Source organism: Trematomus bernacchii, unplaced genomic scaffold (assembly GCF_902827165.1).
Source record: "Trematomus bernacchii unplaced genomic scaffold, fTreBer1.1, whole genome shotgun sequence".
NCBI lineage: Eukaryota > Metazoa > Chordata > Actinopteri > Perciformes > Nototheniidae > Trematomus > Trematomus bernacchii.
In genome coordinates this window covers 22237420-22260813 of record NW_022987739.1, presented here as the reverse complement: position 1 = coordinate 22260813, position 23394 = coordinate 22237420, and the positions used below count along the sequence as shown (strand labels likewise).

Below are 23394 nucleotides of genomic sequence, written 5' to 3'. Positions count from 1 at the left end.
TAGTTCAGAGAGCTGAGTCTGAATAATATTAAAAACAGCCTGAAATGTAACAGGGAGGCGTGTGGTGCAGTGGGTTGTGGTTGTGCGTTGGTGTTGGGATCAGGGGGTCACAGGTTCAAACCCCACTGCAGTCAGCATGTCGTTGTGTCCCTGGGCAAGACACTTCACCCCAAATTGCTCCTGTGGGGATTGCCCACAGTATTGAGTATGTAAGTCGCTTTGGATAAAAGCGTCTAACAAGTGACATGTAATGTAACAGCAGCCTCCTTAATGGAGGAAGCTACACAATACATCACGGTATCGTCCGCATAAAAATGTAAAGTTGCTCCATCCACATTTTGACCTAAGCTGTTTATGTAGATGAAGAATAAAAGTGGACCTGAAACAGAACCCTGTGGTACACCATTTGTAATGTTTAACCACTCAGAAGAGAGCCCATCAAATTGAACACAATAGGCACGTTCTCACCAAGTACTTTGCCGTATTTAGTGGCGGCACTCAGTGCCCCGGCACTTATTACCCCAGGGCACTTAGTACAGATCGCGTTCACACCGGAATAAATTCCCTGAGGGAAGATTACGCAAATGAGCCGCTGACGTCACTTCGTCTTCTTCTGCTTTGGGTTTACTGGCAGGCCGCAAACAACTTCACAGCGTATACTGCCACCCGAAGTCCCCGGCCGGAAGTCCCCGGAGTTGGGGACTGGCTTCAGTAGAAGCTGCTGGGACTCCCAGCAGCTTCTACTGCAGCCTTCCGAGTAAATCGCCAGAACGCCGACACCTCCTCATCTCCACCGCTCCCATGTTTTATTTTGTGTTGCCATAAGTTAGTCTCTCTGCGTTTGTGCGCTGGGCGAATGCTAATGCTAATAATGCTAATGCGAGGATAATAAAATGGCGGCTCTACAAAACATTTCAGAGTTGTACGGGGCGTGGTTTGCAATTCGCCCAGCCAATCAGAACTGGGGCACTTTTTTCCCCCAGGAAAGTACCATCTCTCAGCAGGCACTAAAAATGGGGGTAAAAGTTCCCGAGATTAAGTGCTCTTTTTGGTGTGAATGCGACATAAGGGGTACTAACGGAACTAAACGCGAAAAGTACGGTGAAAAGTACTCCGGTATGAACACGGCTATTGGGACCTTTCAGAGAGGTAGTTCACAAACCACCCCACTGCATGGCTGGATATACCAATACTGGCCAGCCGCTGCTTCAGGATATGATGATCGACGGTATTGAACGCTTTGGAAAGATCAATTAACAGAGGTGCACAACTCTGCTTATTGTCTAAGATACCCGCAATATCATTCACCACTTTCATTGTGGCAGTGATGGTGCTATGTTGCTTTCTGAAGCCTGACTGATGTTTACATAGGATGTCATTTTTACATAAACACTTTTACCTGCTCACTCACTAGGCGTTCAAGAACCTTAGCCAGAACTGATAATTTAGAGATGGGCCTATAATTATTTAATAAAGTGGCCTCCCCTCCTTTTAGTAAAGGCAGGACATAAGCTGACTTCCATACTTTTGGAATTTTCTTAGTGCTGAGGGAGAGGTTAAAAAGAGAAGTAAGAGGTGGTGCAATAAAATCTGCAGCTATCTTTAAGAAGAAAGGTTCTACGTTGTCTGGACCAGCCGGTTTCTTAGGATCCAACTTGGTTAAGGTTTCATGAACAACATCAACAGTAAAAGGAGAAAAACTGAAGGGGTTTTCCAGACCACATTGTTCAGTCACCGACTGTGGTGTTCACAGAAGCAGTTAGAAACAGAATCAAACAGAGAGCCACAGGACACAAAACGCTCATTAAAACAATTTAACATAGTGGCCCTGTCCAATATAGAGCCAGATGCTGTGGTAAGGCAAGGAGGTAGCTCATTACAGATTTCACCGGTGGATATAGATTTAATGGCTTTCCAAAATGTTCTAGGATTATTCAGGTTTTTTGTGGTAACTGACAGATAATACTTAGAGCACTTTTGATTTGAGATGTAAAGCTATTTCTTAGCTGCCTAAAACGCAGCCATTCTACCTCTGAGCCTGATTTCCTAGCCTTTGCCCAGGCCTTGTTTCTCTCATGTAGGAGACTAGACAATTCAGCAGAAAACCAAGGATTGTCTCGTCCCTTCACTCTAAATGTACGTAGGGGTGCATGTCTATCTATAATTTCCATAAAACCAAGATAAAAATAAGACCATGCGGTTTCTACATCAGCACACAGATCGACTTTTCCCCAATCAAAACCAAACAGATCATGTACAAAACCCTGCTCCACAAAATGTTTTGTGTCTCTCTTTATAATAATGCGAGGTTTACCCTTTTGGACCTTTGTGTCCCTAATTGTGGCTACAACACAGTGGGCACTCACATCATTTGCAAATACTCCCACAGATGAGTATTTAGAATTTAACATTAGTTAAAATGAGATCAATTAAGGAGGATTTACTAGGAGACTTAATATTAGGCCGAGTAGGACTGTCTACAATCTGAGTAACATTTAATGAAATACAATTTTTTTTTTAATCAAGAACAAGAACAATAGTTTAAGTGCAAGAGTTTGTTTTTATTATTATTAACCGTTGACACATCAGAGAAACAAGGCGTGACGAAAGACAGAAAGGGACACACTGGAATCAGATCTTGTTGAAAGCTGCTATGTCGACACTCTGGATCTGAAATAGAGAAAAGGAGAAACTTAGATTAGTTTACAGAAGATGGCGTGTTTTGTCAAGACACTGAAGTAAATCTAATCCTCTCAGCTTCTGATGATGCTTCATGCTGATCCCAGAAAACTAGCAATGTGCTGTTGTTGTACAATTGTACGTCAATTGTGGAGCAGGGACATTAAAAAAAATGGCATTTAAAAATAAAATGGGGGCATTCAAATAAATATGTGGTTTTCAATTTTAACTCTGTATTGACATGAAGGGGAGGAGGCAAGGAGAGAGGACTATATAATCTGCATAATACGAATATAACTAAATATTTTGAGCTTGCGTTTAAGCGGAGAAAAACACAAGTAAGACTGAAAACAATGCTAAGAACTTTAACATCTGGTAGAAAATATATAAACGTTTTCATGTATTCCCTTAAAAAAAAATATTCATAATTTGTACTAGAAGGTGGACTCAATTCCAATAACATATTTTGTGTGTCCTAGTTGTTCAGTGTAGTAATAATATCTGGTACGGATTTGAGTCACTGACATGGAAGCTTTTCAAAAAATATATATATATATATATATTTTTAAGTATTGTGTCAAAATCCATTGATGATTATCAAGTGTAACACAATTTTAAAGTGTCACAAATGACAGCTTCTAACTAGGAAACGTAGCCATGTTCCACAAATGGTGTTAACCTCTAAAAAATAACTGGAAATCATAACCTCCATCAAGGCAGGATTTTTTCCTACATTAGTTTTAACTAGGTGTCGATAATAATCAGTGAGTCTGCAAACTGCTGCCATCATGTGGTGAAAATGTGTTGAGCTGAGATTAGTTTACCTGTCAGGAAATTGGATTTAAAAGGATGTTCACATTTTGCATTTCTGATTTTAAATATCAAGCTGAGAAGTCACGGCATGCTGTACTTACATAGTCTTCGAACTTGGTGATTTCTTCCTCCAGCAGGTCTGTTCCCACCTTGTCGTCCTCAACCACACATGCAATCTGGAGCTTTTTGATACCGTAACCCACGGCAACCAGTTTGGACGAGCCCCATAACAGGCCTTCAGCCTGCACCGAGCGCACGCACTCCTCCAGCTTCACCATGTCAGTTTCATCATCCCACTAAAATAAAAACAGAAAGGGATAATCACCTATTAGTATTTATAAAAGAGTTCTAAGTGTTTCTAACTCCCTGTATGTGATATCGTTTTTTAGGATTTTTGGGGAACCTGGTCTGAAGCAGACTTACAGGTTTGACGTCCAATAAGATGGAAGACTTGGCGATGAGGACGGGCTTCTGGGATTTCTTCGCTGCGTACGCTTTCAACCTCTCCTCTTTGAGTTTCTCTGCCTCTTCATCGTCCTCATCACTACCAAACAGGTCCATGTCGTCATCATCATCATCCTCCTCCTCCTCTTCCTCCTCGACTTTAACTGGGGCGCTTTTCTGCTGCTGGACGGTGGTGCCCTGAGCAGAGTGAAAATAATGACACGCTTACACAAGGAGTAATCGACCGGAGGTTGGATAAAACTAGAGCACAAGATGACTCCTTTGATGAGAACAATCTGTAAGAACTCACGTTTGTGTATGGTACTGAGGTAGCAGCGGCAGGGGTCCCTGCTGCAGGAGACTTCTCAAGAACTGCTACCCGACACTCCAGTTTGGAAAGTGCAGCCCTCAAGTCGTCCACCACTAGAGAAACAGGAATACAATCAGAATACTTTATTTCAGGGGGAAATTTTGTTTCACGAGAGTTGCTCAATTTGAGAAAGAAATACAAAAATATATATACACACACAAAGTTAAAGTAGAAACATTGTAAAATATATAGCAACAATAAATACTCAGAAACTATTATAAAACAATACATTAATCAAATATATGAATGCTGTATTGCACAGTTAGAGGTATTTAGCTGCTGACAGTGGAATAAGTCAAGTGTCAGTCTATTGACTCAAAAAACACCTTGGCAGTGTTGTGTGTAAAAAAGGGACAGGAATAAAAAGAGAAAATCATAAACAATGTATTCCAAACAAGCCTCTTCATTGGATAACAGAGAAATATTTTGTGACATACTAATATAGTGTGTTATTTTATGTTAGTTTTGTATTTAATAGTGTAGTATTAGGGTGATATTCTGTCTAAGGGCTGGCTGCAATTAGCGACATTGGACCCACCTGGGCTTGGTGTGCCACATGCAGGAGGCAGAAAGGCAGCCAATCAGAGGGCAGACCCCCATTTTATTATTTTGTGTTTTAAAAATGTGCTGTAGACTGCTGTGTTTCCTGTTTTTGTCCCAGTCTAAGAGCTTGGCGGCAAAATATGCCACAAGTCATAGTATAGTATGGCAAAGAAAAAGTCATAACATATGTAGAAAAAAAGTAATACCATAGGAGTGATCAAAGTCTTGCAGTTCATAAGAAAACAATAGTAATATGTTAAAATAAAATTATAAAAATACTATGTCATAAATGTCATAAAGGGGTCATAGAATAATTTCATAAAGTATGTCATTATATTAAAATGTTAAAAAATCCCTAATATATTTTTCTCTTAAGAAAACAAAATGGATTCATATTTAATCAAGGTTAAACCCACCTTGGTGTAAGCTATGGTTCTCCAGCTCCAGGCCCTTGATGCGACAGATGATCTCTCCTGTATCACCTGCACCGCTGACGCTCTGCAGAACCAAGACACAAAGACAGGAAATAATGGACATAGTTTGGAGACAGAGAAACATTTAATAACTAAACCAGAATATTATTCCTTTAAATCACACCATAATCAATCAGGCAGACCCCATATGTGAACACACACACAGAAAGTGTCCATCTCGGCAGGAAATGCATAGAAAGAGCGTGACAGAAATATGAGTGACAGGCAGCTATTTGGACAGGGGTCTGCAGCACTCCACACACAAATATAATATCTAAAAGCCGACTTAAGGTCTAACAAACTCTAACTCGAGCAAGGCCCACTGATTGGCAGAAGATTCCTGAGACACATGCGGCTTGGAGGCACTTACAAGCTGGGACTGTTGGCTCAGGGGAGGTTGCCCTCTGTTACACAGTGTGGTCTTCAGCTGGGGGAGGCAGGGAATTAAAGCATGAAAAAAGGGAGGAAACTGAGGGAAGCATGTGGAAAGATCGTGTCAGAGAGTTTCAAACCGGAAGCAAACGAGCAACAAAGAGAGCTGGGAGGTTAAGGAAGATTAAGGCACAAATCACAACTAGATGTTGAAGATTGGATGCTGAATACTTAATGAAGATCATGAAAAAAGACCAGGACAAGATAAAAGATTATTAAAAGATAACATCCACCCCCATTTCTGTAGAGTAACGTTTGTCTGGCATCAGCTGACCACCAAGCGTTTACTTTTATTAGATATTGCAGCTGGGAAAATTATTCCACTAACATTTCAGCAACAATTAAATATTAATGAAAGAAGCTCAAACCTATCAAACAAGTTGTTCAAAAGATATGTTCAATATACAAAAGCCTGATTTAAACCATCAACAAAGCATTGAAAAGTCTAGGTCCTTAAAATAAAAGTTTGGCTTGACAAGATTCAAATGTGACCAAAGATGAGTTTATTGGTATTGTATAATTCCCAAATGTGTCCTTTACAAAGAAAAACAAAAATAAGTAAAGGAGGGGAACCCTTAGGAGAAAAGATGCGACAACGTCCTGCAACTTTTGCCGCTGCAAGATTGTGCAGAATAACTTATTATTTATCACTGTAGTTATCACTATTCATGAAATTCAGTTTCGACCCATGTGTCTTTTCCCTGGACATTCTAAAGCCATGTGACAGGACATATGGGACGTTGTTTGCTCAGTCAATAGTACATGAGGTCCCTGAGTAAAGGGTGATAATGTGTGATAAGAGGCAGAACACCGCACAGAATGTGTACTTACTCCTGCTAGAGATTTCTGGATGTTCTCCCGGGCCCTAGCGATGTCCTGCAGAATGGTGTTGGATCCGACATCCTTAAAAGGAAAAAGAAAAAAAAGTCAACAACTTCCAAGTACTAAATATTAAAAGGTGCAATGCTCAGCAGTTCAATCATTTCAATTTAGCACATTTGACTACTTAATTCTATAACCTTGTGCATATTTGAAATTGAAATAGCAAGTCAGACTTTGTAAAAAAAAAAAAACTGTCAAATTCAACATAAATTTTCTTGTTACTACGTGTCATGTAATGTCACTGGTGTAAGATTTTCACAAAAAATGAACACAAATAATATCGTCTTGAAGTCAAATGGTCTAAAATCAGGATATAAACTCAGAGTGACGAGACTTGCATACCTCTGTTGAGCGTACCACTGTTGAGCGTACCTCTGTTGAGCGTACCTCTGTTGAGCGTACCTCTGTTGAGCGTACCTCTGTTGAGCGTACCTCTGCGGGCACCTCTGCGGTTTGTGAGGAGCCGTCTGTGCGCTCGTAGAAGCGTCTCTCTGCATCGTCATAGCGAGGTTTGTCAAACCAGATCTTCTCCTGGGCCAGAAAGTCCACGGAACTCATGGTGCTACAGAAGAGAGAGTAGAGAGGGACACGAGAGGGATGAATGAAGATAACAGAGAAGGTCAAAGACATTTATTTTATAATTATTAGAAATAACCAATAGGTTATTTATGATCACAATGATTTCTTAGCAGGGAAACAAACATTGTATATTAAAGGGGCCCTATTATGCTCTTTTTCAGGTTTCTTATTTGTATTGTGTGTCTCTGCTGTGACATGTCTCCATGATTTAATGTTCAAAAAGCTATTTTGTTCTCATACTGCAGCACCTCTTTTCACCCTCTGTCTGAAACCAGAGCCCAGTTTGCTCTGATTGGTAAGCTGGCTGGCTCTGTTGTGATTGGTCAAACACTTAGAGATGTCCCGCACCTTAGCCTATCACGTACAATGCGTTGGAGCGCTAGCCAATAGAAGCACAAGTGTTATGTAGTGATGTCACTAAACAAAGGACTACAATCAATGCATTTCAGGCCTTCATCTGAAGTCAAATTTGGGATTTTATTATTTGCAGAGCCTTTGCATGCACACGAAGAACTATATAAAACACTACAGCAAAGGGAGAGCCCCAAAAAGCATAACATGGCCTCTTTAAAATGGCTTATTGTATGTATTCTTTTAACTACATCACCACAAAAATCAACTTTAAATGAAGTCAAGTTGGCAACAATGGTTCATACGAACATCAGTCACACAGTCAAATCTCAAACAGACAACAAGGAATAAAAAAAAGGCATGAACCAACACAAATTAAAAAAATTAAAGAAAATGGGCACACATTCCAAAAAGAAAAGAGTAAAACTCATGATTATATAAAATAAAAAACAATGAAAGGTAAAACGGAAACATCTGGAGCGACTCCATTCTCCCGGGTTGGTCATACTTGTCCCTCAGTGGGGCGGTGGAGGCCGCTGATGCTGCTTCTGTCCGCCGACCCTTCTTCACCACCACAGCATCACTCCCAGTGTAGCCATGGAAACGGCTCTCTGCAGCATCATACCGCCACTTGTCCAACCACACCCGCTCGCTGTCTGGGTGAAGGAAGCAGCAGACCCCGGTCCCCGATGCTTCAATCTTCTCTTGGACCTCAGCTGGCTCCTCTTCCTCCTGAATAGGAAGCAAAGCGTGGAAGATTTCCGCTTTCCCCTGCGGGACCACACGTTTTTCCTCCACTGCCTCTTCCTCAGCTTCTTCCTCCTCCTCCTCCTCTTCTACAAGGCTTTGAGGGTGGTCGCTACTTCTGGAAGTGGAGGCGCAGGTGGAGCGTTTGGAGGAGTTGTTGCCATACAGGTTCTGGTAGAAAGTTGCTTCTGCGCGGTCGTACAGAGGTTTCTCCAGCCACACGTCTCTGAGCAGCTCCACTGGAATGCGAGGCAGTCCGTTGATCGACTGACGATTGGTTGGGGTGACGGCTGCTTGCTGGATGACCGGGGTTGCAGGTGTCGGGGCTAGAGACTGATATCCTTCATCCGGTGTTTGAGGGGTGATGGAGGGGTTAGGTGGGGATGTGAGGACCAGAGAGTTTGGAATTGGTCGCTGCACTGATTCTTCAGCATATTGGCTTTCTGCCTGGTCGCCATGCTGGCACACCGGTCCTAAGGAAGATAGAGCCACAGACGACTGAGAGTTTGAGTGTTTGCCGGGGGCTGGGGAGGAACGCTTTGACTTGGTGGCCCCGTTGGAGGAGCTCGCCAACCAGCACTGGTAGAGGCTCTCGGCTTGCTCGTACATGCTCCGCTCAAACCACACATTAGCACACTCCGACTGCAGGCCCATCAGCCCAGCGCGGGGGTCAGATGCTGGCTGGCTTGTCCGTTTGTCTGGCTTCTCTTCTTTTTTGGTCTTACTGTCAACCGTCCCCTCAGGCTGACTCTCAGGATTGGATGAACGCTTCTTGCGGCGACGGCTTTTCCCACTGCGCTTTCCATCTCCGTTTAGGCTGCCGCTCTCTGGGGACGATGATGCCCTATCTCCGTTTCTTTGACCTGATTCAGCCTTGTTCATACACGGCGAGGCTGCAGGTGCGGACCGGTCCACCTGACAGTGGCTGGCTTTCTTATCTATCTCTGACTGATCAAGTGCAGAGCACGAGGGATTCTTCTTAGACATCTTTGATCCGTGGCAGCGGAAAAAAGAGAATAACAGGTACAGGCTTTTGGGTTAGTAAGATAGACGCAGGAAGGTTTAGAGACACAAAGGGATTGATCTTTTAGACTCAGTCGTCCAAATGCAACAGTCAAAGAGCTGTACGTTTGAAACAGAGTCTAGAAATCAGACCCAGAGAAACACAGGAAGCATGCAGGACATTGAGAAGAAATCCATGCAGATTAACTAAAAAGGTTTAGTGAATGGAGTTACTTGTTGGTGAATTGTTAGTATTGTCAAAACTCATGCACAGGAGATGCTGACTAAGTCGTACCAAAGCTTGGAGAGCGTTCAGCTGAGTTTACATGGTTTAAACTCAAGAATATAAGTAAAGGGCAATTAACACTGGGGCCCGTGCTTTTTTAGGTCCGAATGCTTTTAAGTCTGAATGCCAGATTGAGATTGTCCAACTGAGTCCTTAAAATACAAAAAATCAAGTCTGAGTTGCAGTTTCTCCTGCAACACAATACTTAACCAAACCCACCCCCCCCCCCCCAAAAAACAATTTATTTAGCCAGACGGGGAAATGTCTGAGTGGCCACTGCCATTACAAAACTAGAGCTCATATTAACTATGCTCATCCCACAAAAGGCAATTTACCTGTTTTTTGATTAGGTGAATTTCTATGTATAGTAACCACAATCATGCAACTTTATATTGATCTGACACCCAAGAGACCCTAGTCCTTTGATTACTCAAAACATAAATAGCTGCAGTATTATTATAGTATACAATTATAAATGGCTTTTAAACATTCTTGAACAAAATAATGTAACATGTTTAACCAACACTTAATTTAGAGCAATTTTATCACAACTATTGTATATTGTTCTTGGAACAAGACTTGACCAATCATGACACAGCAACATGAAAGCATTCGACAACAAAAAAGTGTGTAACAAGTGTAGAGCAAAATATAAACAGGTTTAAACACTGACATTAATGATCAATTAAAAAGATGTCCATGCAAGCAAACTTATTCAGTCAACAGCTTTGGGTTTTCTTTCTGATACATTTTTTTTTTATAAATCAAACATTGCACAAGCCATGCTGTTTTTATGAAGTTACATTATTCTGTTGCAATACAGGAAATGCTTTCCCTTAATGTTTCAACATGTGGAGGTTAGTAATATTACGATGAATAGTGGCATACTGAAATGGATTTGGGCACCATTTGGGAAAGCATTTCCTGCTTAATGCTTACAAAAAATCTTATTCAAGCTCTTAACTCACCTTCCTTGGTAAAAATGTGTTGAGCTTAAACTATTACTCAAAGTCAAATGCTCAACACGTTCTTTTCATCCAGTTAAATCGCAAGCCATTCAAAAGAAATGTAACAATCACGACCTTGCAAAACAAAGACAAAACTATGGACGTACCACAACTCGAATGGGAAAATGTCAACAATATTATCAGGAGTACTCACTTGTCAAATTCTGAATGCAAGATGAGGGGAAAGAAGCTTGTGTTAAAATGTGAGTTTTCTTAATAAACAAGTTGACATGAAACTCTCTACTCAAATGGAAAATACTTGCACTATTTATCTGCTTTAGTTGATAAGAAAGAAAATCGAGCAATTACTTGGATACATCCCAAAGTTTTCCATTTGAAAGGCACCAGGGACCGTTTATTTTCTCAATTTCATCAAAAATGAAATGTTCTATTAAAGCAGCACTATCGAAAATGTAATCAAGCACATTAGTGGTGATATTTCAATTAAACAAATGTCAATCTTGTACACAGACCACTGCAACTACAAATGCATTAATATGCTGGGTTGCTAGGCTGCACCCCTTTATATGTCGCACTATGGACACTGGGACAATCTTTTATTTAAAGAACTAACAGGAGAAATTCTATATGTTGACTTCTCTACTCCGCCCTTGACACTCAGCATTTATACTACCATATAACATTAAAACAACAAAGGGTGAATAAGACTAGGCACTGCAGGTTTTTTTTACAAATGCCACTCAAACAGGGCTATTTTAAGCATCACTAGTGAGTATTTCTGGCAGCGGTAAGGTGTATGAGGGTACGATTGTCTTAAAATAAACTGCAATGCTCATGTTAATTATTATGAAAAAATGACCCTGGGTGCATCAATGTGGCATATTGATATTGATGTGTCATGTTAATGTACAACAAGAGTCAAATCAGTGTTTTATGTGGTCTTTACATGGAGTTTAATGATAACAAATACAAATTGCCAGCTTTACCCTTTCAATTTGCTTATGAGTGAATATCCCCTTTTGAGGAAGTCACCTCAAATAACCTCAGCCAAGTGTCTGATGCATTTAAGCACCCCAGTAAGGGTGAGGTACAGTGATTTGCAAATGCTTAACTATAGTAGGACTGATATACTTACTAATAATATTTTATTCTAAAGATTAAAGATAAAACCCACAGCTTACTAACAGGACTACGCCATCACCACGCCCTACAACTCAAAATAACTGCTTTATATCTGAAAACGTGCTCTTTTTCTATTGAGATAACAGGTCCTTTCTAAAATGACATTACATCCTAAAACAACGCAACACTTTCACCTAAGGTCAGAAAGGTGTGACTGTTAATGTCATGAATGAAAACCTGTCTAGCAACATATTAAACCATTTACGAAAAGCAGGAGCTGTCTTCAGAAGGTGCGCCTTGCTAACCTCAACATTAGCCATCTTTCATCTGTTAGTAGGTCCTAGCTGCGATGAAACGCCGTCAGTGGGTGGTTAATATTAAATGCGACACAATTACTACGCGTTACAATTCGACACTTAAATATTGTTTTCGTATGAGAAGGTTTACTAAGAGTAAATGTAAATGTACAACAGCCTCTGAAGCCGGTGTCCAGCCGGTGTGACAGCCACTGCGTTAGCACCGCGGATGTTGAGCACTAGCAAGCTGCTAGTTCAGCTAGCCGCTAGCTAGCCTAGTAGCCTAGGCTGCTAGGTGTGTACCCACGCCGAGCCCCTGCTGAATCTCCATTCATTGCCCAAAATGTCTCTCAAATGATTTCAGATATTATTCCCCAGACTGAAACCCCCAGCTGTCAGTCAGCGTTAACGTACTTACTGCTGTGTATTTTTGTCTTGTCGGTGTGAAGGCAGGCCGGTGGATTAAACGCGTGTTTCTCCGGCAGTCGGTGAGTGTGAGTGACAACGGGAAAGAGGAGGGAGGGAGGGAGGAAGGAAGGACAAGGAGCACCGGTGATTGTGTGATCTAAAAGCATGGGGGAGGGGGAGTTATGAATCATTAATAATTTCCTCATGGCCCCATTTTCAAATCTCAAATTTGTTGACATGCGATCAGATTAGTATAATATTATTAGAGTGGAGTCATTTACATAACTGAGACAGAACAATGTGTATTTGGTTTAAATAACTAATACCCCAATGTTCAACCTTTGTCCTATTACAACAATCCCGAACTCTTTATGACGTTATATGTTATTGTATAAAACGAAATCCCACAACCTTGTTTTGCAATGGCAAGTAGGACCAGACAGTGAGCAAGAAGTACTCAGACTTTTAGTAGTAAAAGTCATCCATTTAAAATCTGATTTAAATAAAAGTACACAAGTGTTTTAATATATTAGATTATGATTAGTAATGCAATAGTGTGTTCATTATTTTAATGTTGCAGATGGTTAAGTTAGGGCTTTGGGTTTTTTTTTGTATACACTAGGGCTGCAGAAAAATAGTAAGTTAGTAGTAAGTATGTTAAAATGAATGAAATGTAGATTTCCTGCTTTTCAGTATTTTATATAGCACTCTTACTCTTACTCTTTAACCTCTTAAGCCCTGAGCCTGTTTTTCAGGTCTCAGGCTCGAAAATGACATTCCCAGAACAAATTACCATATCTTCCCTTCTAAAAGGGTTAAATTAATAATCTTTATTCTCAAAGTAATGATAAACCTGTGAGTTGGATGTAGAAAAGTCAGAATCAATATAGATGTTTTTTATTTTAAAGAAAATTCAGATTGATTGTCCGTCCAAAAATTCTTTTTTACTTATAGTGAAAACTACCCTTGGATGATGGGTTAGTAGACTAAAAACTTTAGGAATCCAAAGTACAACATATAATAAGTACCCTGTATCAAAATTGATGCAAAACAAGTGAAATTTGACCTTTTTAGAGAGATTTAGCCAAAAACCCCCACTTCTGGGGTCATTTGGGTGGATTTGACCTATCTCTGGCCCTCCTTGCTCGATTTTGATGAATGAAATCTCTTTATAACCGCTAGAGCCAATGGAATCGAGGGAAAGTTATATACACACCAAAACGTTAACAAATAGAGTGGCGAAGTCCCTCCCCTTCCGGTGGACCTCCATGGGACCTTATTTCGGAAAAATTATGTATTGAAGTCAATGGAGAGAGAAAGATTATCTTTCGATCCCGTTTGAATTGTGCGACGAATTACACATATGATGTTTGTCAATTTAAAAGATAATTTTGCAAGTCAAAAAAAAAAAAATGTGTCGTAAAACTGTGAAGTAACATATTTGTTTGTGTGAAACGCTCAATGAACTACATCTCTGGTCAACAACACACGTCACCAAGATGGCCGTCACTACTGTCTTGTCAACAAAACGATTGACTACCCTCACTATCACCACAATGAAACACGTCCTGAAGAATGTCATGCAAAGCTGCCTGCCTGCCTTCCTTTGATTCTCTCTGAACTGCCTGGTCGTTTTAATGTTTAATGTCAACCATTTGTGCAGATAGCATGAAGTAGAGAAGATCGCTAGCGTTAGCGTTAGCATTTCTCCCCCGGGCTTAAATTGTGTATTATAGAATGATCACACCGGTGACAGTACTCTTCAAAGGGTTCACGAAATATGACTACTACTCTTACTGTTTAACATTGTGGGTTACTTAATGTTACTTCATGTTAAGGCTAATAAAAATGACAAGGCTGTAATGCTAACTAACGTGCTAGCTACTAGCTAGCTTGATCCAGACACTCCTGGTCCTTTCATCAGACGGGAAGCGAAAGAACGAGCAAGACCCATTGCTGGTATAATAACAACCTGGTACTAAGCACACAGGCATCTTGTTAAAGTTATCTTATCTTAGCCAGCGCCATATAGATAGATTATATCTATATGGCGCTGATCTTAGCTATCTCTTATCTCAGTGGAGGAAAACAATTGTGACATCACTTACGCGACTCTGAGATTTGTAGTCTTTCTAGTTACGTATTTTTCATAGTCTTATATTTCAACAGTTTTACGACAAACTGTGACTTTTTTTACATGGAAATTATTTTTTAAGATTGACAAACATCATATGTGTAATTCATGGCACAATTCAAACGGGATCGAAAGATAAGTTTTCTCTCTCCATTGACTTCAATACATTATTTTTCCGAAATAAGGTCCCATGGGGCGGAAGTAGATGGGCGTGACTTCGCCACTCTATAAGGAGTGAGAGTGACGCGTTACCAAAACCAAAAAAGTTTGTGTGTGTGCTCAGGCTGAGTTCAGGCTGAGTTTCGCGGTGTCTCACTGTCTCGTAGACCCCACGCAGCAACCAGGAAACGACACCAGTAAGCCAGCTCACACTGTCGGCTCCTCGAGTCTCAAAGAGCAGAGCAACGAGCCCCGCAACGTCCCGCCAACACGGCACCCAGACCCCACGCAGCATTCTCATCTGTTTGTCATTACTGGTGTCCTTTTCTGGTTGCTAACAAACGCCGTTGTAACACATAAACACACATCAGAACACAGTGGGCTCATAGGGAGGGGAGGGCAGGAGCTCCAACAAGGCGTGTAGGACAGAGAGTGAATACACCTACTATACAGAGATGCTGTATGAGAAACCAATGTGATTTTGGAAAATTAAACTATGTAAATCTATTCTAGTAGACCTCAACAATGGAATTATGATCAGTAGAAATGGCCATGACATGGGACCTTTAAGTTAGGATGGCGTCTTCATTCATACACAGGACCACCATTTTTACAAAGCCAAGAAACGACAAAAACACTCAGGCATTCTTAAGGGCCATCACATTTTTTATGTTACCTGAAGGCCACTGTAGTTTCTCTGAAAGGGAGGGGTGAGTGGAGAATCTGTCAGTTGGTTGCAATCTGCATTCTCACTAATTGATGAGAAAGGGAAAGAAATGAACAAAGAAAAGATGACAAGTCCTGCTTTGTCTTTGTGTTCCATGGTGAAGTTGAGCCAAAAAGTCAGTTTGTTGCAAGGCTTGAATTAAGTCAATGGAGCAGTAGTAGAAAGGCAAAGAGCAGCCGTTATTTCCTGGATCTTTCTGCTCACTTTCGGCCGAGCTCCCTGGCTCTCTCAGTGGCAGATTCCACGGCGCTCATGGTCGCCGCCCTCAGACCGCCCTGCTCCAGGGTGTGAAGCCCGTAGATGGTTGTTCCACCCGGAGTGCAGACCTCAGAGCGGAGCTGAGCCGGATGCTTCCCGGACTCACGTAGCAATTTCCCAGCACCCTGCATCAGATGGAATAAAGACCAAAATAATTATGGTGGGTTCAAATATTTTGCTGTCGAACAAACACAGTATTTCTTAGAAAAGTGTTTATGTTGCTACAGAGAAACGGAAGCACACACGCAATAGAACTGACCAGAACAGTTTGAGATGCGATGCTGTGGGCCAGAGCACTTGGCATTCCCATTTTTACAGCTCCTTCTGCCAGCGCTTCAGTAAACAGATACACCTGCAGAGAGGGGGTCACATGCATCAGCATCAAAAGGTGCACAAAATAAGTGCATCAAAATAAAATAAAATGTGTATGAATTTGTATTACTGCAAAGTAATTAATTGTCACATATCACAATAGTGTTACATTCAATGTTTGCATTAATGACCTTTGTTTGATTTTCTTTTTCAATTCTCAGACTTGAAACATACTTCCAATAGGTTATTCATTACAGGGACCATCTTTATAAGTCCTATTAATACAGGGGTAAAGTGTAAATAATTATATTTTGTACTTTATGTTACTTAAACTGACTGGATATGTATTTTAACTGAGGATGCAATGCAGAGCTTTCAATGTGTGCTCATGTAAATCAGTAAATCAGAAAATCACTTTGTATTCTGCACGAGTCCCAGTAAAACACTGAGATGAATATAAAGTCTGCACAACTTTATGTCAACTCAATTCTTGGATTCACATGCTTAAGAGGGCATTTAAAAACGTCCATAAATATTCTGTAGTAATGTGATGCAGACTTATTTTTATCAATAATAATTACCTTTTTACAATAGTGGCAATAAAAGCCGCACCAAGATTTATTGTGATTATTTAACGGGGGGAACTTTCGAGTCTCTAAAAGATGAAACCTGATAAATTCATTTTCAGAGTAAATATTCCTAATCTTATTGTACTTCCACTCCCACTGCTATTTATTTCATTTTTACTTTATTATTTTGTTTGTTCACAGCATGTAAAAGCGGCCTTGGGTCCCTTGAAAGGCGCTATAAAAATGTAATCTATTATTATTATTATTCCTTCTTGTGTATATTTATATATTTTAGAACTCTATGTTTGCTACTTTGTTTACAACTGAATCCCTCTTACTGTGTGTTTGTATTTGCCATTATACACCACAGCAAATTCCTTGTATGTGTGAACCCTACCTGGCAATTATCAGTACCTGGCAATTTTAAGGAACATGTTGTGAATTACAGGTTTCTATACTTTCTGTCTATTTTAACTTTAGTAATAAAATGGTCTGATCGGACCAAAAACGGAGTGTGGACTGCTAGCTGGAGAGGTGCCAGTTCACCTCCTGGGCACTGCAGAGGTTCTCCTGAGCAAGGCATCCGTGCTTGTGTGCACCTATATACCTATGTGTATTTTTACTGTGTGTGCATAAACCAGAGTGGAAAACTGAATTTCCCCCTAGGGGGATCAACAAAGGTTCCTTATCTTCTTTTTCTACTACAAGAGTAGGCCAGCAATTATAAGGACTTTAAACAAAGCATAAAATCCTGGTCCACTCACAAAAGCAACTCCGCTCCCGCTCAGTCCAGTGTGGATGTCGATCCAGGCCTCCGGTCCCTCCTCCACCAAACCACAGCGGTGCAGCAAAGAGCGCAGCAGAGCTCCGTCTTCCTGTTTTGCATGGGATCCCCTGGCAAACAGGAGAGCTCCCTCCTGAACCAAACATGGGAGATTTGGCATCAGCCTGATGGCGACTGAATTCTCTGGCAAGAGCTTGAGATCGGAAGAGAAAAAAAATGTTAGTCATCTTTAGATCAACACAATTTTAATTTGAAAAACCATTTCACATTATGCTCTCACCTCTTCTAATGTTGCCAGTGTTACCCCCGCTGCCACAGACACAATAATGTGTCGCTCTGTGACGTGTTCTGAGATCTCAGTGAGAACAGGTGCTACCAGGTGAGGTTTGACCGCAACAAAGACCAGATCTGACCCAGAGACCACCTCTTCGTTGGAATGAGTGACGGCAACACCGAGCTCCTGAAAGACAGAGGAAAGGAGGTTACTGACACAAACACAAAATCACTCTGTGACAAGAATGAACAGTTCACATTGTGTTAGAGGTATAAATAAAACACAGCACACAGAAAAGATAACGATGAGAGAGGCATATGTTTAGTTAAATCATTGGCACGTTACATTCTTAATTTGGGTTCAAACTGAATGATAATTCATACACATATTCTTTAGTTGAAATAAATGTAAATGTAATAAAAAAATAAAGGCAACTGAAAACAATTTTGATATCAGATTATATATCATTTTCGACAAAAAAAGTGTATACAACAGCTTCCCTAGTCAGTTTTATGGTAGGCCTTTTTCACCGTTTTCTCACATTTTATAAACACCAAAAAAAAAAAAATCAAGAAAAATGATTTGCAGACTTTTTATAATGGTAACTTAACATTTTATTTGTTTATGTTAATAAACAGCAGGGTCAACATAACCACTGTTTATGTAAAAATGTAATTCATATCTTAATATTCTGTAAGCACACAAGTTTCAAATTTAAGGACAGTTACTTATTTGTACCCTGTAATTGTTTAACTATGTGCACACATTCAAAAAAAGTGACACCTACCCGACTCATCAACAACAGAACAAATCACTGTAACTGATCTTACAAACAGTTACCATCATGCTCACTGTCCTGCAATCCATCCCATCCTACTGAGAACTGATAGAGAAGTAAAGTAAAACGTACCTGAAAGCGTCCCAGGTTTCTTGAGGATGGTGCGCTAACTTTGATGTTTGCAGGAAGAGCATTTCCTTTAATGGGAACAAAAAAGGGACAGTTAACACCTTTTTTTGTTTAAAACCTCTGTGCAGTTTCAACAACTTTATCATATCTTACCAGACAAGATGCCCTTTGCAATGCCGAATGCCATGTTCCCTGCACCAATAAAACCGATCTTCAGCTGCGAGTCCATCTCGGGGTCCATTTTGATCTAGAGAAAACAATTGGAAACATCAAAGAGTTAAACAATTGACCAAAGAACTGAGGAAGTGAATCACGAAACAACTTATAACACATTTCCAATGATGACAATGGTGTCAGACATTATCACAAATATACATCAAGATTATGCTAGACCCCATGTGTGCAAGACAGTTAAAGCTGCAACGATTAGTAATTCAATTGATTCATTTATGGAAAATAATGGAGGCAACTCATTTAAATTATGTTATTGTTCAAGGTATTTTTTCAAGCATATACACGCATGGACAAGTAAATTATTTGATCATGACCTTGTTATTTCGTATGAGGGAAATGTGCACCAAATTTCGAATAGAAGTTGGGGGTTATCGTTATTACAGTTAGATGCCAGACACCATTAGTGTGATTTACCATAGAGATAGGCAATGCAATTATTGACTGTGTTCACATCGTCACAAGTAACGTCAGGTTAAATGACGGAAAGATAACTTGTAAACTCCTGAGTGACAGTCATCAAATGTCTTCACTTTCAGTGTAGTTGCTCTGTCCTGGGTATTTTTGTCCTGCAACTGCATCGCTTACTCAGATTAGAGTTTAAAGGGCTAACACAGAGCTGGCAGCTGCAGCAGAGAAAGTAAGCAGTAAGTCTATCTGTAAATCACATGTCTTAATATTTGAAAGAAGCTTATACGGTAAACAAATAGAAGGCATCATGGTATTGATATTTGTCTACCGACAGAAAATGTTGATACTTAATACATTTGCAGATAATTTCTAATGCTAAAATCCCTGATTCAAACTGGTACAATTGGTTGTTAATTTGAGAGATTGCAATGGGCATTATTCACCCTAACTAGAAAATAAACAATGAAACAATAGCTGGGAAAGTAGTACTACAGACCAATTGATAGGTCAGAAAAACGTATATTGTGTACCATACTACACCAAGTTGCCAGTTTATTATGTCACATTCAGTTTAAATCAACAGTCCTGCAATACATCTTACATGTTTTGTAAAAACTGTGTTATTCAAGAGTATTGTGATTTTGACGAAAGTAGATTTTAATGAATTGCCTTATGCTCACACTCAAGATGTTTCTTGTGCACATGTTGTCTTGTGAATATGAGATCTGAGCTCAATGAGACTGCTTGTTTAAATAAAGATACAAATCAAAACTGTGGAATCACACTGAGTTATAAGAGTATGAGACATGTTCACAAGCGGTTGGGTAATGAATGCATGCATCACATGGCAGAAATGGTTACGATCTGAAGACAAGACTACATCGCATCCACGGCATCACCCCTACAATTAAACCCAGGTTCTGGGCGGTATTGTCCGGGCAGGGCTGCGGCCAGTGCAGCATCGATGCTTCTCCATCCGAGTCTTCTGTCACTTCATCATTCCTGACAGAGTTGACACCAGCTCCTAACAAGGGGTGTCTGGACTCCATGATAGCTATCATAGTCTTTTCATACCGCCACCAACCTTGTATTTTGGTCGGTGCCGGGAGGTTCGGTTCCCTCTTGCACTTATAATACGCACTTTTGAGAAGTTTCCAGCGAAACTTTAATTGGTCCACAGTTCTGTGATAACCAGCCGCTGTCATCCTCCTGTGTGCCACCTTAAACAGTTTATTATTCCTTACTTTCCTCCCGTCTAAGCATTTTTTCATGTCCAAGTCCTTCAGTATTTCCAGAAATAACTCGGTCTCCTTCACGTCCCAATTCTGCTTCTTTATACCGGGGTCGTCCATTGTTATGACAATGTAGCCACACTAGCTTTACGGCTAGTTAGCCCAAAGGTAGATTATCCACACGGCTAGGTTGCTAATGTGGTGCTAGTGTCATTTATGGTGTGGCAAGGGAAGAGTGGTACTGTAGCTAGCTTACATTTTAGCTGAATAAAGACTGCCGGTCGCAAAAATGCGTGCCAAAATGTAAAAAATCCTGCTTGCTAAGGAAAGCGACAAAATAATCCAGCACCTATTAGCAATACAATGCACGTGTTACTTGTTGACTGGACAACCATAAAATAACACGGAGTGACATAACACGTTGTCAGGCGATGCTGTAAATAACACCGGCTGACGTTGGTGGAAGGATATTTATTCACCTGATATGTTTCAGATTTGTTGACGTCCAACGTTTAGTGAAACCCAAACTGTAGTTTATTCAAACTGTCTGTCAGGTCGGTAACACCCGGGGCCGTTCTCATTTCATCAAATTCCCCTCCTCGACTCCTATCCTCGAGATTTAGTCCCGCCCACAGGAGATGCGAGCGGAGGAGCCGAGGAGGGGAACCGAGGAGAGAGGAGGGGAAGCAGCAGGCGGTTAGAGAAATGAGAACTCCTCTCCTCTGAGCGGTCATTTTAAAGAGACGTCCATTAATGATGACAGGAGGCACAGCAGCCCTCTGTCTGATGGACAGATGTGTTCATGACGACTTATATATTTACTTTTAATTCATTGACAGTGCGGTATAATGAGACAATAACAGGCTACAGATGCGGGGACACGGACACACGGACACACACACACACACACGCACACACACACACACACACACACACACACACACACACATATATATATATATATATAAAAATATATACATATATATACATATATATATATATATATATAAAAATATATACAATTTCAGAATCAAACAGGGCACTCTCATAATAACGTAACACTATCAGAGACTGGATATATCCCCCCCCCCTCTCCCCTCTCTGGTCGCTACAATGAGGAAAATAAATTTACGGGCCAAAAGTTTTATTTACAAGTATTAAAAGTAAGCAGAGGACACCAAACCAACTGAGACCTGTCTGTCCGCTGCATCTACCCATACACTGTACCCAGGGTTGCCAACTTTGGGTACCTGGCTGGAGTGAGATTTTGATATCATGGGTTTAATTCGGTTTAATTACACATATGCGCACGAAATGACTGCTATCGTGTCAGCAGCGAGACCTTAGCATATATATAGGATATATATACAATATATACAAATACACAATAATGGACACAGACTATAAAGGGCACACAGTTTCATTCACTAATGAAAGTCAAACATGTTTGTTTCCACTATTTTATTGTGTGCCTGTCGCGATAAGCAATTAATTGACTTATCGTACGATAAATAAAAATGAACTCGATAACTTTTCTGACCTCGATAAATTGCCATTTACATGAGGATGTGACTAGCAGTTTGAAAGGATGTACTTGAATTATTATTATATATTATCATTATGTCAGTGGTCTAAAATGGTCATACAACGGTGCCGACAATATTATCGTTTATTGCAATAATTTCCGGGAAAATGTATCCAACAAAATTAATTATCGTGAGAGGCCTATACATGAAACACACACACACAAACAAATCTACAGACTTACTCCAAACTGCCAAATATATTAATTAACACACTCTCACTCTCATATACTCTTTGACTCTATTTTGGCCTAGTAGAACAATAAGCAGCAGACTTTTACTTTTTTATCATTTCTACTGGATCTTAGATCTGCAGTTGCAGTTGCGGCTCCAGAGTATTTTTGTTGGGTAATCTATGGTAGGGCTAACCCATACAGTGGTGGGGCTCAAGTCAGTATTTGCAATGTAATTACATACACGCTCCCCCCGACAGTGAAACGCCACGCGTGAGGTTTAGATTATTTCCCTGTCTCTCTCAATCCAAATTGAACTGTATGAAATAAAAAGGCACATTTGTCTTGTAGTAAATAAAAAGGGCGACCTGGAGCCAATCCTGCAATTTCCCCACAGGTGAAAGAGTAGACATGCTGAAAACCCAACCCCTGCAGGGGGGTCTGGGGGGATTCTCCCCCAGGAGATTTTTTTAAATACTAACATCAAATACACATTCTGGTACTCTCTTGAGAAGAAAAATAAATAAATCTATTACTACATATTTAAAAAAATGAATGCCATTTTAGTTTTGTGTTACTTTGTTCTGAAAGCTGAACCTGCTGCTCCTCACAGAGAGAAGAGGGAAGAGGCTGTGTGAATTACTTTACATTGTGGATAAGGGTGGATAGCCCCCATTGTTCTGTGTGTCAAAATGAAAGACAGCCCACACACCTATCAATGATCAAACCGTGGGGTCTTATTTCATTACGTGTTGATTTCTATCAACACGTAATGTTGTATCGATGATATGAGATGTACTACCGCAAAAGTATTCTCCGTCGGGACTTCCTGCAACAACACCACGCCGTTATCGTGATTCTGATTGGCCAGAAGACATTATCAAAGATGTTCTAATGAGAAGACGATCACTACGTGACAAAAGTTTTCAAAACCGTTTCTAGTCTTCGTATTCTTGTTTTTGGCGTGAGAATAGTTTGGGCAGCGTGAGAGCGTGAGATTGAGAGTGAAAGCGTGTGTCACACGCCAGATGCGTGAGAGTTGGCAACCCTGCTGTACCACACACACATACACCACACACGCACCTACAGCTCCTAAAGCATATAATCAGGCTACAGCCGTTGTGTATTTTATTATGTGAAGCACTAAATGGTTTTAGAAAAATATCGACTCTTTGTTTGTAGATATCTACTAAACTAAAGCAAATAAAGAGAGTAGGCCTGTTATACTGAGTGATATATATTATA

General features: G+C 40.4%; 3 protein-coding genes across 14 annotated transcripts; all 3 read right to left on the bottom strand.

Annotated features, from left to right (window-relative positions):
• Positions 1-2540: 2540 nt before the first annotated feature.
• LOC117495630 (elongation factor 1-delta-like) lies at positions 2541-12531 on the bottom strand. Of its 8 annotated transcripts, none has more exons than XM_034147010.1 (9): positions 12406-12531; positions 6979-7198; positions 6586-6657; positions 5693-5749; positions 5266-5347; positions 4247-4359; positions 3916-4134; positions 3594-3788; positions 2541-2670 (listed from the first exon to the last, which is right to left on the bottom strand). In XM_034147010.1, exons 2-9 carry the CDS (start codon positions 7192-7194, stop codon positions 2632-2634), a joined length of 993 nt encoding a protein of 330 aa, XP_034002901.1. In that variant the 5' UTR covers positions 7195-7198; positions 12406-12531; the 3' UTR covers positions 2541-2631. The 8 variants fall into 8 exon arrangements, with proteins under 8 accessions (XP_034002901.1, XP_034002903.1, XP_034002905.1 ...); XM_034147012.1 differs by having other exon boundaries at positions 6994-7198; XM_034147014.1 differs by having other exon boundaries at positions 7054-7198.
• On the bottom strand, positions 7601-12395 carry LOC117495628. Of its 2 annotated transcripts, XM_034147004.1 has the most exons (3): positions 10763-12395; positions 10570-10683; positions 7601-9300 (listed from the first exon to the last, which is right to left on the bottom strand). In XM_034147004.1, the coding sequence occupies exon 3, from the start codon at positions 9298-9300 to the stop codon at positions 7951-7953; it is 1350 nt and encodes a 449-aa protein (XP_034002895.1). In that variant the 5' UTR covers positions 10570-10683; positions 10763-12395; the 3' UTR covers positions 7601-7950. The 2 variants fall into 2 exon arrangements, with proteins under 2 accessions (XP_034002895.1, XP_034002894.1); XM_034147003.1 differs by having other exon boundaries at positions 10570-12395.
• A 2800-nt stretch (positions 12532-15331) lies between the features above and the next one.
• Positions 15332-21009, bottom strand: pycr3 (pyrroline-5-carboxylate reductase 3). 4 transcript variants are annotated; one of them, XM_034147007.1, is made up of 7 exons: positions 20873-21009; positions 18673-18766; positions 18523-18587; positions 17619-17798; positions 17319-17531; positions 15933-16025; positions 15332-15798 (listed from the first exon to the last, which is right to left on the bottom strand). In XM_034147007.1, exons 2-7 carry the CDS (start codon positions 18758-18760, stop codon positions 15616-15618), a joined length of 822 nt encoding a protein of 273 aa, XP_034002898.1. In that variant the 5' UTR covers positions 18761-18766; positions 20873-21009; the 3' UTR covers positions 15332-15615. The 4 variants fall into 4 exon arrangements, with proteins under 4 accessions (XP_034002898.1, XP_034002896.1, XP_034002897.1 ...); XM_034147005.1 differs by lacking the exon at positions 20873-21009 and adding an exon at positions 20067-20862; XM_034147006.1 differs by lacking the exon at positions 20873-21009 and adding an exon at positions 20406-20858.
• Positions 21010-23394: the final 2385 nt, after the last annotated feature.